Source organism: Oncorhynchus nerka, linkage group LG13 (assembly GCF_034236695.1).
Source record: "Oncorhynchus nerka isolate Pitt River linkage group LG13, Oner_Uvic_2.0, whole genome shotgun sequence".
NCBI classification, from domain to species: domain Eukaryota; kingdom Metazoa; phylum Chordata; class Actinopteri; order Salmoniformes; family Salmonidae; genus Oncorhynchus; species Oncorhynchus nerka.
The window spans coordinates 63,754,506-63,771,282 of record NC_088408.1 but is presented as its reverse complement, the minus strand read 5'-3'; the positions used below and the strand labels follow the sequence as shown (position 1 = coordinate 63,771,282).

Genomic DNA, 16,777 nt, shown 5'->3' with positions numbered 1-16,777 from the left:
AAATAAAAAATTCTCTGAATCAATATGATACAGGCAGCCCAGCTCTAGTTAAGTGGGTTCAAATGGTTATGCTTCACACTGAGACAACGAAGAAGGGTGGGATAGAGATAGTCCAGTCTGATTCTCAGAAATAAACACACACCCTGACTTCTGTTTTATTTAACCCTTATTTTACAAAGTAAGTTCACTGAGAACACATTCTCATTCTGTACCTGCCTGCGGTCCACTGGGGACAGGTCAGGGGAATACTAGTCATTGAGATTACTTCATAAACTACCACTGATGGCAGGAAACTGCTGCCCCTGCTGGTCAGATGACATGGATGCTACGCTACAGGACTGTTATACTAGCACAGACTGGAAAATGTTCCGGGATATATCCAATGGCATTGAGGAGTATACCACCTTAGTCATTGGCTTAATCAATAAGTGCATCGACGACGTCGACCCCACAGTGACCATACATACATATCCCAACCAGAAGACATGGATTACAGGCAACATCCACGAGCTAAAGGCTAGAGCTGCCGCTTTCAAGGAGTGGGACACTAATCCGGACGCCTATAAGAAATCCCACAATGCCCTCAGACGATCCATCAAACAAGGGAAGAGTCAATATAGGATTGAGGTTGAATCCTACTACACCGGCTCTGACGCTCATAAGATATGTCAGGGCTTGAAAACTATTACGGACTACAAAGGGAAACCCAGACGCGAGCTGCCCAGTGACGTGAGCCTACCAGACGAGCTAAATGCCTTTTATGCTTTCTTCGAGGCTAGCAACACTGAAGCATGCACAAGAGCACCAGCTGTTCTGGATGACTGTGTGATAACACTCTCGGTAGCCAATGTGAGCAAGACCGTTAAACAGGTCAACATTCACAAAGCCGCTGGGCCAGATGGATTACCAGGACTAGCACTCAAAACATGCGCGGACCAACTGACTGGTGTCTTCACTGACATGTTCAACCTTTCCCTGACCGAGTCTGTAATACCTACATGTTTCAAACAAACCACCATTGTCCCTGTGCCCAAGGAAGCAAAGGTAACCTGCCTAAATATTACCACCCCGTAGCACTATGTGAGAATGCTATTCATTGACTACAGCTCAGCGTTCAACACCATAGTGCCCACGAAGCTCATCACTAAGCTAAGGACCCTAGGACTAAACACTTCCCTCTGCAACTGGATCCTGGACTTCCTGATGGGCCACCCCCAGGTGGTAAGGGTAGGAAACAACACGTCTGCCACGCTGATCCTCAACACGGGAGCCCCTCAGGGGTGTATACTTAGTCCCCTCCTGTACTCCCTGTTCACCCACGACTGTGTGGCCAAACAATACTCCAACACCATCATTAAGTTTGCTGATGACACAACAGTGGTAGGCCTGATCACCGGCAACGATGAGACAGCCTATAGGGAGGAGGTCAGAGAACTGGCAGTGTGGTGCCAGGACCACAACTTCTCCCTCAATGTGAGCAAGACAAAGGAGCTGATCGTGGACTACAGGAAAAGGCGGGCCAAACACGCCCTTATTAACATCAACGGGGCTGTAGTGGAGTGGGCCGAGAGTTTCAAGTTCCTTGGTGACAACATTACGAAAGATAATTTATGGTTCGAACACACCAAGACAGTCGTGAAGAGTGCACGACAAAACCTGTTCCCCCTCAGGAGAGTGAAAAGATTTGGCATGGGTCCCCAGATCCTGAAAAGATCTACAGCTGCACCATCGAGAGCATCTTGACCGATTGCATCACAGCTTGATATGGCACTCCTCGGCATCTGACCCTAAGGCACTACAGAGGGGACTAAGCTTCCTGCAGTCCAGGACCTACAGTGGGGAGAACAAGTATTTGATACAGAGGTCTGTAATTTCTTATCATAGGTACACTTCAACTGTGAGAGACGGAATCTAAAACAAAAATCCAGAAAATCCACACACTCAAAGTCCACACACTCAATCAAACAGACTCCAACCTCTCCACAATGGCCAAGACCAGAGAGCTGTGTAAGGACATCAGGGCTAAAATTGTAGACCTGCACAAGGCTGGGATGGGCTAGAGGACAATAGGCAAGCAGCTTGATGAGAAAGCAACAACTGTTGGCGCAATTATTAGAAAATAGAAGAAGTTCAAGATGACGGTCAATCACCCTCGGTCTGGGGCTCCATGCAAAGATCTCACCTCGTGGGGCATCAATGATCATGAGGAAGGTGAGGGATCATTCCAGAACTACACGGCAGGACCTGGTCAATGACCTGAAGAGAGCTGGGACCACAGTCTCAAAGAAACCATTAGTAACACATTACGCTGTCATGGATTAAAATCCTGCAGCGCACGAAAGGTCCCCCTGCTCAAGCCAGCGCATGTCCAGGCCCGTCTGAAGTTTGCCAATGACCATCTGGATGATTCAGAGGAGGAATGGGAAAAGGTCATGTGGTCTGATGAGACAAAAATAGAGATTTTTGGTCTAAACTCCACTCGCCGTGTTTGGAGGAAGAAGAAGGATGAAGACAACCCCAAGAACACCAACCCAACCGTGAAGCATGGATGTGGAAATATCATTCTTTGGGGATGCTCTTCTGCAAAGGGGACAGGACGACTGCACCGTATTGAGGGGAGGATGGATGGGGCCATGTATCGCGAGATCTTGGCCAACAACCTCCTTCCCTCAGTAAGAGCATTGAAGATGGGTCGTGGCTGGGTCTTCCAGCATGACAATGACCCGAAACACACAGCCAGGGCAACTAAGGAGTGGCTCCGTAAGAAGCATCTCAAGGTCCTGTAGTGGCCTAGCCAGTCTCCAGACCTGAACCCAATAGAAAATCTTTGGAGGGAGCTGAAAGTCCGTATTGCCCAGCGACAGCCAAAATCCCTGCTGCAGTGTGTGCAAACCTGGTCAAGAACTACAGGAAACGTACGATCTCTGTAATTGCAAACAGGTTTCTGTACCAAATATTAAGTTCTGCTTTTCTGATGTATCAAATACTTATGTCATGTAATAAAATGCAAATTAATTACTTAAAAAACATGTGATTTTTTGTTTTAGATTCCGTCTCTCACAGTTGAAGTGTACCTATGATAAAAATGACAGACCTCTACATGCTTTGTAAGTAGGAAAATCTACAAAATCGGCAGTGTATCAAATACTTGTTCTCCCCACTGTATATAATAGGCGGTGTCAGAGGAAAGCCCATAAATTTGTCAGAGACTCCAGTCACCCAAGTCATAGACTGTTTTCTCTGCTACCGCACGGCAAGCGGAGCGCCAAGTCTACTGGAGCGCCAAGTCTAGGACCAAAAGGCTCCTTTACAGCTTCTACCCCGAAGCCATAAGACTGCTGAACAATTAATCAAATGGCCACCGGACTATTACATTGACCCCCCCCGCCCCTCCTCCATTTGTTTTGTACACTGCTGCTACTCGCTGTTTATTGTCTATGCATAGTCACTTCACCCCTACCTACATGTACAAATGACCTCTAACCTGTACCCCTGCACACTGACTCGGTACCGGTACCCCTTGTATATAGCCTCGTTATTGTTATGTTATTGTGTTACTTTTTATTATTTTTACTTTAGTTTATTTGGTAAATATTTTCTTAACTCTTCTTGAACTGTACTGTTGGTTAAAGGGCTTGTAAGTAAGCATTTCACACTTAAGGTCTACACTGTTGGTTAAGGGCTTGTAAGTAAGCATTTCACACCAAGGTCTACACTTGTTGTATTCGACGCATGTGACAAATTACGTTTGATTTGATTTGATTTCACTACAGGTGCCTCGGTGCCCCTGAAGCTGTCGGATGTGTCTCTGGCCCCAGCGGAGCAACTCTGGTGCTCCTTTAGGGATCAGGCGGTCAAGCTGAGGATGACTGAGACAGGGCTGGGCTGCAAGGCCCCCATGACCGTCCACCAGATGTTCCTGGAGACGGTGGAGCACTACGGAGACCTGCCTGCACTGGCATCTAAGAAAGAGGGGCAGTGGGTCACCCTGACCTGGAGGGAGTATTTCCAGCAGTGCCGACTGGCGGCCAAGAGCTTCCTCAAGGTCTGTTTATTGGTGTTTTTGTTGTGTCGGTGTCTGTGCTCTTTAGTTGCTCTCTGTTCTATGCTTGCGTGGAATTTAATGGAAAATAATCTCTCAAAGTTCTATGTTATGATGTACTTTTACCAGGATGTATTCTGCATTTTTTTGTGTCTATCTATACAGAGGCGTATGAGTATTTTTGAACTTTGCCAGTGAATTCTAATGAAGATCGGTTAACATCACTGAAAACTGGCAAATTTGAGCCAGATTTGGCCAGCGGGTGGTTTTATTTGGCCCCCCAAATTTTCTAAACTAATGAAAATATATGTAGATTAGTATTATATGTATTTTTTCATTGTTGGAAATAAGCCCTAAGTGAAATTAACTAAAGAAATCTCCCACAGATAATAGAGAGATGCGTGATCGTATACAAATGTAAGCAAGGTTTGAAATTATTATGTTTTAGTCAAACATATCTTTTTGGGCTTCTTGCAGTCAATCTGAGGTCTACAAATTATTTGTAATTTTAAATTTTTTTAAATTTGACATTTGAGTCATTTAGCAGACGCTCTTATCCAGAGCCACTTACATTAGTGAGTGCATACATTTTCATACTTTTCATTATCAACTGGGTGGTTTGAGCTCTGAATGCTGATTGGCTGACAGACATGGTATATCACGGGTGTTACAAAATATGTATTTTTACTGCTCTGATTATGTTGGTAACCAGTTTATGATAGCCATAAGGCACTTCAGGGGGTTGTTTTATATGTCCAATATACCACGGCTAAGGGCCTTATTGCTTAATTAAAAAATTGTCTTAAGGCTGAATCTAGTTGATGATCCCTGGGCTATGGACTATTTAGAATTTTACCTCCAGTGAAAGGGGATGATGAATGTTGACACAGCAGAAATAATTTCCTTTTTTTCTCATTGCCATGTCTGTCTCCTTGTAAGAATGGTGCTGGTGAAAACCAACACTTGGGTGTGTTAGATTCAATGCTTAAGTTACGTCTCCAGTGTCAAGGAGAGGCTATAAACTGGAGTACTTTTCAAAGCATCACGTAGGTCAACAGTAAATGAGGCAGTGTGCCACATTCTTATTGATTCTAAATGTTTCTTTCGGACTCTTTCTCTTCCTCTCTCTACTGTAGTTGGGGCTGGAGCGTTACCATGGTGTCGGTATTCTGGGCTTTAACTCTCCAGAGTGGTTCATCTCAGACATTGGCTGTATCCTGGCTGGGTAATAATAACAACATTTGACTTCTGCTTTTAACCCCCTCTGAAAGACACACATACTGTACATACACAGGTTTTTGGAGAGATGCGGGGGGGCTGCCACACTGGGTACCCGGGGAGATGTTGTTGTGGGGGTGTTTAAGTGCCTTGCTCAAGGGAACAACGACAGGCCAAATATTTTCCCGTCAGACCCGGAATTCGAACTGGCAAACCTCCGGTTACTGGCTCACCTCTCTAACCAGTAGACTACCTGCCGCCCCTATTATTATACATCTAGCATGCACTATCTTACCATGCCTATCTTACCATGCACTACCCTGCACTATTGTTCATACTGTAAATGCTGTGTGACTTGGACAACCAGCTGCTTCAGCAGTCTAAACCGCCTTCACAGTCTAAACCGCCTCAATAAGAAATTTGTTTGATGTGTGTTGTGTGCCAGGGGTTTTGCTGCAGGCATCTACACCACCAACTCCCCCGAGGCATGTCAGTATGTAGCAGACAACTGTGAGGCCAATGTCCTTGTGGTGGAGAACCACAAACAGCTCCTCAAAATCCTCCAGGTGAGACCCCATAACACATACTGAACTATACGGTTCCCCTGGCCGTGTCTGCCAATAAAATAAAAAAATACATGTACACAACTCTGGTATACTCCCATTGTGATTTTATTAAACGCAGAACAAAATATGTTTCGATCTGAGTTGGATCTTCGTCAGGTGATACACTACTGTGAAACACACCTACTTAAATAACCTCTAGAGGCATGTACATCCGGTCAGTTGAATACATATGACACATTAACATCACGATAAATTACACAGTAGACATAAGGAAAACATGAATACACTTTGGTTTTATTTTTCCATGTCAAGTAATATACAGTAGGTGTGCAATAGATTTTAAAAACGGGTGAGACAAATGCGTCAATTATTTTGTATACAATAATATATGGAGAAAACTGAAAAATACCAATAGCCATAAAACCTATGCACAGAATTATGCAAATAATGTACACATTAAAAAAATTATTAATCCATTACTGTGCTGTTTTATTTGTAAGTAGATCAAGTGAAAATGTTTTTTGTTTTTGTGCCAAAATTATTAATTCTAAAATTCCTACTTTGTCCATACCTTTCAGGTTAAGGACAAGCTTCCACACTTGAAAGCTATCGTTCAGTACAAAGATGAACTGCAACAGAAGCTGCCAAACTTGTACACTGTAAGTTTGCCTCAAAATAATATCTATAAACAAGATCAAGTTTAGCCAGCTGAAAAAAAAACATGATTTATTTGCCTAATAGATAGAAATGTTAGTAGCACACATTATTTCCTAGAATATTTCCTTTCCTACACTGTAACTGTGAGACTGTTAATCCATTCACATTACTGAGCAAACAGAGCCAAGTCGAGCTGCACTGGGCTGGCTTTGTTAACACAGCCTCCATAGTTGTTGGAACCCTTCTGAAAAGGATCGTGTGAATAGAAAATATCTAAGCCAGCACAGTACGATTCGGATTGGCTCTATAACGTGAATCAGGTGTTACCGACTCAACCTCTGTCCTCCTACAGTGGGCTGAGTTTATGAAGCTGGGTGAGGAGGTGTCTGATGAACGGCTAGATGCTGTGGTGGACAGTCAGAGGGCTAACCAGTGTTGTACGCTCATCTACACCTCTGGAACCACAGGCAACCCCAAAGGAGTCATGCTGAGTCATGACAATGTGAGTATTCCTATTGAGGAAAAAGCTCTATATTTACATGTACATTTACTGTACTGCAGTAACCAGCTGGCCTTCCCTTCATCCTCACAGAATGTGGTGGCTCCCTCAGACACATGACAGTAGTGCTATATGGTTGAGATAGCTCTGTGGCCACTGTGCTCTGGATACAGTATGTGAAAAAGTCACAATTTTGTCCGTGTATTGTTCACGGTAAGGACAAACAAAAAAGTAGCGTATAGTTTTTCCTCTAAGTGGTGACCGACTCTCTCCTCAGATCACCTGGACTTCAAATGCGGTGGGCACCATGCCAGATCTGAAACATGGTGAGGAGGTGGTGGTGAGCTACCTGCCCCTGAGCCATGTAGCTGCCCAGGTCAACGACATGTGGATCGCCATGAGATTCGCAGCGGTGACGTATTTCGCAGAACCAGACGCCCTGAAGGTCAGAATCCATAACTATTATACTACAGAAATTGATGATGTGCATTACTTTCCATTCAAAATGCTATTTACATTGGGAACAATTGATTGAATTGTGGTGGTTTGGTTTTGACTTGGTTGGGAAGGGTGGGACTGGAGTAACTTGGACTGGAGTAACTTGATATGACTTGATAACCAGCAACTTTATGATTTCATAGGGCTCTTTGGGGACTACTCTGAAAGAGGTGCGCCCCACCAGTTTCCTGGGAGTTCCCCGTGTGTGGGAGAAGATGCAGGAGAAGATGAAAGCCATTGGTGCCAAGTCCTCTGGTATGAGGAAAAGAGTGGCAGACTGGGCTAAATCCATCGGATTGCAAGCCAGCTACAGTGCCATGAATGGGTAAGAATTTAGCTCAGGTTCTTGTGGTTCAATCAAACCCGTACTGTAGAAATAATGCAGATTTTCAGTGCATCAAATTTCACCCATAGACATGATCTTATCAATAACAATTAAAAAAAACATACATCCTCACTCATGCCCAAATAGCATTTTTTGTATTCTAAACTAGATTAAATTCCAGCCAAGTTTGGCGACTAGTAAATATTTTTTAATCCTCCCGCTTTGGGCTGGATATGTCAATTTGTTTTGTTCATACATGCATAATCTATGGGCAGAATTACTGTCTTACCTCAATTAGCCAGCAAACCCCTAGTTTGTTCACTGGAAGCTTTGCAGCGCCATTTTCCCTACATTTTCCACCATGTGGGCCAGGCCCCTAGCAATTTGATTTTCAGCCAATCAGCCCCTCACCATTTGAGAGACAGCTAGCAAGATGCACACACAGCAAAACAAGAGACAGCGAGCAATGACGCGGTGCACAATGTTCGGGGACCGCTTTTGGCTCGTGAGTGCCACTATCAGAACTACTGCTTAAAAGGTATACAAAGGTAACAGAGAATCTCTTTAATCTTTTACACCATGTGTGGCATTCCTCCTTGTTTGTTGTGGATTCCAGTGAGAACCTGTTGCCCTGGGGCTACATGCTGGCAAACAACCTGGTTTTTAAGAAGGTTCACTGGGCCATGGGCCTGGACCGCTGCAGGAACTGCTTAACAGGGGCCGCACCCATCACCAGGGAGACCCTGGAGTATTTCATGAGCCTTCGCCTCCCCTTGTATGAGCTGTATGGGATGAGTGAAAGCACCGGCCCTCACACCATCTCCTGGGAGAATAACTTCAAGATCATGAGGTCAGCAACTGGAAAACTAGGATGTCCACTGACAATTTTTAATGACTGTTTACATTCATTAATTTGTAGTTGACAAAGCTAGCACTGTGATAGCAAAACATGAATTGATACCGATAAGCCATCAGATATAAAAGTGACATTTAATAGATTCTTCCTTTGCGGTCTCACCGTAGAAAGAGTAGACAGCAAACTGTCAACAACAAAGAATATCTTGATGTTGTCCTCAGCTGTGGAAAGGTGGTGAATGGCTGCCAGACAAAGTTGGACAAGCCAGACGAGGATGGGAATGGTGAGATCTGTTTCTGGGGGCGTCATGTGTTCATGGGCTACCTGAATGAGCCAGAGAAGACTGAGGAGGCCTTGGACCAGGAGGGCTGGCTGCACTCTGGAGACCTGGGCAAGCACGACAAGGACAACTTCCTGTTCATCACAGGGAGGATAAAGGGTATAGTACTTAGAGTAGTGATGCTAGACGGGCAGGTGCTACCCGCACCTGCCTGCCTAGAATCACTACTCTGGACGGTTCTGACTTAGAATATGTGGACAACAATAAATACCTGGCTAGGTAATCCTTACAGATTCATATTAAGCATCTCCAATCCAAAATGAAATCTAGAATTGGCTTCCTATTTCGCAACAAAGCCTCCTTCACTCATGCTGCCAAACATACCCTTGTAAAACGGACTATTCTGCCGATCCTTGACTTCGGCGATGTAATTTACAAAATAGCCTCCAACACTCTACTCAGCAAATTGGATGCAGTCTATCACAGTGCCATCCGTTTTGTCACCAAAGCCTCATATACTATCCACCATTGCGAACTGCATGCTCTCGTTGGCTGGTCCTCGCTACATACTCGTTGCCTAACCCACTGGCTCCTGGTCATCTATAAGTCTTTGCTAGGTAAAGCTCCGCCTTATCTCAGCTCCCTGGTCACCATAGCAACACCCACCCGTAGCACGCGCTCCAGCAGGTATATTTCACTGGTCATCCCCAAAGTCAACACCTCCTTTGGCCACCTTTCCTTCCAGTTCTCTGCTGCCAATGACTGGAACAAATTGCAAAAATCACTGAAGTTGGAGACTTATATCTCCCTCACTAACTTTAAGTATCAGCTGTCATAGCAGCTTACCAATCACTGCAGCTGTACACAGCCCATCTGTAAATAACCCATCCAACCAATTATCTACCTCATCCTCATATTTCTTTATTTTTCTGCTCTTTTGCACACCAGTATTTCTACTTGCACATCCTCATCTGCACATCTATCACTCCAGTGTTAATTGATACATTGTAATTACTTTGCTACTATGGCCTATTTATTGCCTTACCTCATTACTTCCTTTGCAGACACTGTTTACAGATTTTCTATTGTGTTATTGACTGTACGTTTGTTTATCCCATGTGTAACTCTGTGTTGTTGTTTTTGTCGCACTGCTTTGCTTTATCTTGGCCAGGTCGCAGTTGTAAATGAGAACTTGTTCTCAACTGGCCTACCTGGTTAAATAAAGGTGAAATAAAAAAGAAATAAAAAAATAGTTTATTTTCTAGATTTACTGTATATAGCCATTACACAACATGCCTGCCAGTGTTCTGTTTTGATGTGAGTAAGATGCTGTTTCCTCAAGACACTGATCTAAGGTCGATTTTGTGTACCTTCCCCTGATCCTAAGTCTGTGCCTAAGGGTAACTCCTACCTTGAGCCTGGATATACAAGATAATCATCATTGAACATCATGTAGATCTATGATCTAAATATCTAGCTAAGTATGACATATCTTGTCCTGCAGAGCTGATCATAACAGCAGGAGGAGAGAATATTCCACCTGTGCCCATTGAGGATGCAGTGAAAGCAGAGACCGCCATCATCAGCAACGCCATGTTGCTCGGAGACAAGCTCAAATTCCTCTCTATGATGCTCACACTCAAAGTAAGGCCTCAAACATTAGATGTGGACTGTATTGCCAACTCATATGTTCATTGGCATACTTTAGAATTATTGCTTTAGAATTATTAAGCAATTCAAATAGAATTATACAGCACAAACAGATCTGGAACCATGCTCTGTTCAGAAAGACTCCTGGATCACTCCTAACCTTTGACCCCACTCTCCTTCTGTAGTGTGTAGTCGACGACAACGGCGATCCAACGGACGAGTTGACCCCAGAGGCCTTGGCGTTCTGCCAGCAGCGTGGCGTCATGGCAACCAAGGCCTCTGAGATTATAGCCAGTGAGGAGCCAGCTATTTACAAGGCCATCCAGGAGGGCATAGAGCGAGTAAATGCTAAGGCCAACTCCAACGCCCAGAGGGTCCAGAAGTGGGTCATTTTGGACAGAGACTTCTCCATATCCGGGGGAGAACTGGGTGAGTCAGTCAGTGTGAGAAATATATACAGTACCAGTCAAACGTTTGGACACACCCACTCATTCAAGGATTTGTATTTTTTGGGGCTATTTTCTACATTATAGAATAATTGTGAAGACATCAAAACTATGAAATCACACATATGGAATCATGTAGTAACCAAAAAAGTGTTAAACAAATCACTTTATATTTTAGAATCATCAAAGTAGCCACCCTTTGCCTTGATGACAGCTTTGCACACTCTTGGCATTCTCTCAACTAGCTTCATGAAGAATGCTTTTCCAACAGTCTTGAAGGAGTTCCCACATATTCTGAGCACTTGTTGGCTGTTTTTTCTTCACTCTGCGGTCCAACTCATCTCAATTGGATTGAGGTTGGGTGATTGTGGAGGCCAGGTCATCTGATGCAGCACTCCATCACTCTCCTTATTGGTCAAATAGCCCTTACACAGCCTGGAGGTGTGTTTTGGCTCAATGTCCTGTTGAAAAACTAATGATAGTCCCGCTAAGCGCAAACAAGCTGGGATGGCGTATCGCTGCAGAATGATGTGGTAGCCATGCTGGTTAAGTGTGCCTTGAATTCTAAATAAGTCACTGACAGTGTCACCAGCAAAGCACCATCACACCTCCCTGTCCATGCTTCATGGTGGGAACCACACATGCAGAGATCATGCCTTCACCTATTCTGCGTCTCACAAAGACACTGCGGTTGGATGTACTTTTGTACTCATCAGACCAAAGGACTGATTACCACCGGTATGATGTCCATTGCTCATGTTTCTTGGCCCAAGCAAGTCTCCTCTTCTTATTGGTGTCCTTTAGTTGTGGTTTCTTTGCAGCAATTCAACCATTGGGCTCCCGAGTGACGCTGTAAGGAAGTCTGGGTGTAGCTGGTGTAAACGTATTTTACTCAACATATAATAAATGCCATACAAAAACAGAACCCACAATAACGGACCTTCCTACACAGAAACAATCACAAACATGGGGGAACAGAGGGTTAAATAATGAACAGGTAATTGGGGGATTGAAACCAGGTGTGTAAGTCAAAGACAAAACAAATGGAAAATGAAAAGTGGATCGGCGATGGCTAGAAGGCCGGTGACGTCAACCGCCAAACGCCGCCCGAACAAGGAGAGGGACCGACTTCGTCGGAAGTCGTGACAGGCGTAGTGGTCTAAGGCACTGCATCTCAGTGCTAGAGGCATCACTACAGACCCTGGTTTTATTCCAGGCTGTATTACATCAGGCCGCCATTGAAAGTCCCATAGGCTTAGCATCGTCCTGGCTAGGGTTTGGCCTGGGTAGGCCGTCATTGTAAATACGAATTTGCTCTTAACTGACTTGCCTAGTTAAATGAAGGTTAATTAAATAAAGGTCTGATTCAAACAGTCTCCTCTGAACAGTTGATGTTGAGATGTGTCTCTTACTTGAACTCTGAAGCATTTATTTGGGCCACAATCTGAGGTGCAGTTAACTCTAAGGAACTTATCCTCAGCAGCAGAGGTAACTCTGGGTCTTCCTTTCATGTGGCAGTCCTTATGAGAGCCAGTTTCATCATAGCGCTAGATTGTTTTTACGATTGCACTTGAAGAAACTTTCAAAGTTCTTGACATTTTCCAGATTGACTGACCTTCATGTCTTCAAGTAATGATGGACTGTCATTTCCCCTTGCTTATTTGAGCTGTTCTTACCATAATATGGACTTGGTCTTTTACCAAATAGGGCTACTCTGTATATCACCCCTACCTTGTCACAACACAACTGATTGGCTCAAACGCATTAAGATGAACTTTTAACAAGGCTACTTGTTAATTGAAATGCATTCCAGGTGGCTACCTCAATGAAGCTGGTTGAGAGAATGCCAAGAGTGTGCAAAGCTGTAATCAAGGCAAAGGGTGGCTATTTTGAAGTATTTCAAATATAAAATATATTTTGATTTGTCTAAGACGTTTTTGGTTACTACATGATTCCATATGTTTTATTTCATAGTGTTGATGTCTTCACTATTACTCTACAATGTAGAACATAGTAAAAATAAAGAGAAACCCTTGAATGAGTAGGTGTGTCCAAACTTTTGATAGTACTGTATATTAAACTAACTTAGATTGTTAAACTAAAGCTAGTCTTGTGATGTTACTGTATGTAATTTTCAATAGATAATTCGCTTTTTCAGAATTTGACACACTTTTACAAAGAACGTCGAGATTGAAGTAAATGTTTTGCCAGTAATGTTTCACGCACAATATCTGAACTTAATCACATACGGTATCTGAAATGAATGTTTTGCCAGTAATGTTCATCACATACAGTATCTGACGAGGCAGCCGTGTGACTGTTTCAAACTAATCAACATTCCTCTGGATACCATTACATGATATAATCTTTCTTCCAAGCTGTTGAGTACATCAAATGTGATTGGAGCACAGGAAAGAGGGGACACTTATTTTGAGAGCACAGTAAGTCTGGTTCAATATCCTTTCTTTCTTCAATATTCTCTCCAGGACCTACCATGAAGCTAAAGAGGGGGGTTGTTGTCAAAATGTTCCAGGAGAAAATCAATGCTATTTATGGAATGGCACAAGAGTAACAGAGGCACTCAAACAGGACTGGAGAACATTGGACTGTTGTAGTTATTGTCCTATCAAATATATCTGCTCTATGTCAATATTTAAGCTGTTTTTATGCACATAAGATTACACAGCAACGATATTAGCACTTTTTTGTAATTCAACCATATAATCATCATTGCCAAATCTAGTGTCCACAACTGTGCAAGCAGTTTGTGCTTCTGGTAATAAAAAAATAACTGTAATTGCAACTGTAGCAATACTTTCAAAGTCGTATCACTGTCATAGACTTTTATTTTATTATTTGTAAAATATATGTTTGCAAAAACACACTTATTTTCTCTCAACATGTTCAAGGAGAATCTAAGGACATACCAAGGACAATCATTTAGCACTGCAATATAGTACACATCACTTTAAGTGAAGGACAATGATACGGAAACATATTCTTTTATCATTAATGTTTGTTTTTGATTCCATAAAAATACTATGAATCACAACAATTGTTTGGAATTTTACCCAATGCTTTTCTGTGTACATGAAGAAATATTGAAATGTAAATGTTTATGTGTTAAATGAACTTGATCAATAAAATCAGAACGATTTCAAGCCAACAAGCTCTTCTGGACAAAAAAAGTAACTTTGGTAGTATCTCACACACACCTTACTTGCTGCTGTCCAATTTAATGTCTGTTTTTTCACTGGAGCAGCAATTCAAAATCTCCTCATCAGAGAACGGTGCCAGTGATGTGATAGCTATGACTTGATAGAAACCATTTGTGAAGAGGCTTTATACTAGCTACATACAGTAAATTTGGAAAGTATTCAGGCCCCTTGAGTTTTTCCACATTTTCCACGAAAATTGATTGAATTGTCTCTCTCATCAATCTACACACAATATCCTATAATGACAAAGCAAAATTCAGGTTTTTATATATTTTTGCAAATTTAGATGCAAAAAAACCTGAAATATCTCATTTACATAAGTATTCAGACCCTTTACTCAGTACTTTGTTGAAGCACCTTTGGTAGAGTATTCAGACCCTTTCCCTTTTTCCTCATTTTGTTACATTACAGCCTTATTCTAAAATGGATTAAATACAAATAATTCCTTATTCATCTACACACAATACCCCATAATGACAAAGTGAAAACAGGTTTTTAGACATTGTTGCAAGTTAAAAAAATAAAAACATATCTTATCTACGGAAATATTTATAACTTTTGCAATAAGACTCAAAATTGAAAATTTGTTTCCATTGATCATCCTTTAGATGTTTCTAAAATTGTATTTGAGTCCACTTTTGGTAAATTCAATTGATTGGACATGATTTGGAAAGGCACCTACTTGTCTATACAGTTGACAGTGCATGTCAGAGCAAACAACAAGCCGTGAGGTTGAAGAAATTGTCCGCAGAGCTCCAAGACAGTATTGTGTCGAGGCACAGATCTGGGGAAGGGTAGCAAAAATATTCTAAGGCATTGGAGGTCACTCTGACAGAGCTCCAGAGCTCCTCTGTGGAGATGTGAGAACCAACCAGAAGGACAACCATCCCTGTAGCACTCCACCAATCAGGCCTTTATGGTAGAGTGGCCAGACAGAAGCCACTCCTCACTAAAAGGCATATGACAGCCCACTTGGAGTTTGCCGAAAGGCAACTAAAGACTCTTAGACCATGAGAAACAAGATTCTCTGGTCTGATGAAACCAAGATTGAACTCTTTGGCCTGAATGCCAAACGTCAGGTCTGGAGGAAACCTGGCACCATCCCTATGGTGAAGGGCGGTGGTGGCAGCATCATGCTGTGGGGATGTTTTTCAGCGGCAGGGACTGTGAGACTAGTCAGAATCGAGGGAAAGATGAAAGGAGCAAAGTAGAGAGAGATCCTGGGGTGGCAGGTAGCATAGTGGTTAGAGCATTGGGCCAGTAACCGAAAGGTTTCTAGACTGAATCCCTGAGCTGACAAGGTGAAATTCTGTTGTTCTGCCAAGGCAGTTAACCCACTGTTAACAAGGCAGTAAACTGTATTTGGGGAGTTTCTCCCATTCTTCTCTGCAGATCCTCTCAAGCTCTGTCAGGTTGGATGGGGTGTGTCGTTGCACAACTATTTTCAGGTCTCTCCAGAGATGTTCGATCGGGTTCAAGTCTGGTCTCTGGCTGGGCCACTCAAGGACATTCAGAGACTTGTCCCCAAGCCAGTCCTGCGTTGTCTTGACTGTGTGATTAAGGTCGTTGTCCTGTTGGGAGGTGAACCTTCACCCCCAGTCTGAGGTCCTGAGCGCTGTCATGACGTTGCCCTCTTTGGGTACAGCAAGCCCCATCCCCCTCTCCCTGTCTCCTACACCCAGGCTGATGTGGTCAGAGAGAGGTCGTAAATTCCTGGAGGAGATTATCTCCTCATGGCCACAGTATAGAGACAGAGTGAATTTTCATAGAGAACAATGGAATTTCTTCCACCTCACAGAACTGGAGAACCAAACTACATTTATGTTCTGGAGAAGGTATACAAGATCGGTGAAGAATCCAGCTACGAACTGGTCCGTTTGGTACAATTTTGTGAAACTCATGGGAGACAATAAGGGCACATTACCATAACGCTCTTCATATAATAGCCTCAGATATGAGGTTTACATCTAATTGTTGTATAAGATGAATGAGTGAGGATGATACTGTTTGTAAAATTGTGTAATGTGATTTTGAACTGTTTAATGAAGGAAACTCCAATTTCCTAAAAAGTTTCACTAAGTTCTTGGCACGCCCCCAGGGGCACAGACAGGACCAGGCGTCATGAGACAGTCCTTATCGGTGTTCCGAATAAAAACCCCACTTTGAGAATTTCTCAACAGACCATATTTCCCTCAGTTACGAGAGGACAAAGGCTGCAGACCAGCTTACCTCGATAACGAGAGAGCCAAGGTTTGAGTAGATGGCTGAGTCTTTTAACCATACCACGTGGTTAAACTCTTAGACTATCGATACCGACAGAATAAGAACAAGTCTTTGATATTAATTACTAGTCTGCAGCTAGGAATTCGGTATCATTGAACGCGAAGACCGACAACCGCCGAAACATCTATCCATAACGACATGAATGAATGTCGCTCTGAACTATCCATTCTAACCACGACAGAGAGAGAGAGAGGATGGACACTCTCCAACAGAAACAAATTTTTTAACAGAGACCCCGA

At 43.0% G+C, this 16,777-nt stretch overlaps 1 protein-coding gene across 2 annotated transcripts in view; it reads left to right on the top strand.

Moving 5' to 3' along the window:
- Window positions 1-14,206, top strand: part of LOC115139834 (long-chain-fatty-acid--CoA ligase ACSBG2-like) — an 18,084-nt gene extending 3,878 nt beyond the window's left edge. For both annotated transcript variants that reach the window (XM_029677661.2, XM_029677660.2), the window contains 12 exons: window positions 3,774-4,045; window positions 5,179-5,267; window positions 5,706-5,826; window positions 6,405-6,485; window positions 6,836-6,985; window positions 7,260-7,427; window positions 7,624-7,805; window positions 8,422-8,655; window positions 8,883-9,100; window positions 10,446-10,585; window positions 10,777-11,020; window positions 13,524-14,206. In XM_029677661.2, the coding sequence (XP_029533521.1) occupies window positions 3,774-4,045; window positions 5,179-5,267; window positions 5,706-5,826; window positions 6,405-6,485; window positions 6,836-6,985; window positions 7,260-7,427; window positions 7,624-7,805; window positions 8,422-8,655; window positions 8,883-9,100; window positions 10,446-10,585; window positions 10,777-11,020; window positions 13,524-13,609 (1,985 nt within the window). In that variant the 3' untranslated portion in view covers window positions 13,610-14,206. The remainder of the gene's footprint in view (window positions 1-3,773; window positions 4,046-5,178; window positions 5,268-5,705; window positions 5,827-6,404; window positions 6,486-6,835; window positions 6,986-7,259; window positions 7,428-7,623; window positions 7,806-8,421; window positions 8,656-8,882; window positions 9,101-10,445; window positions 10,586-10,776; window positions 11,021-13,523) is intronic.
- Window positions 14,207-16,777: the final 2,571 nt, after the last annotated feature.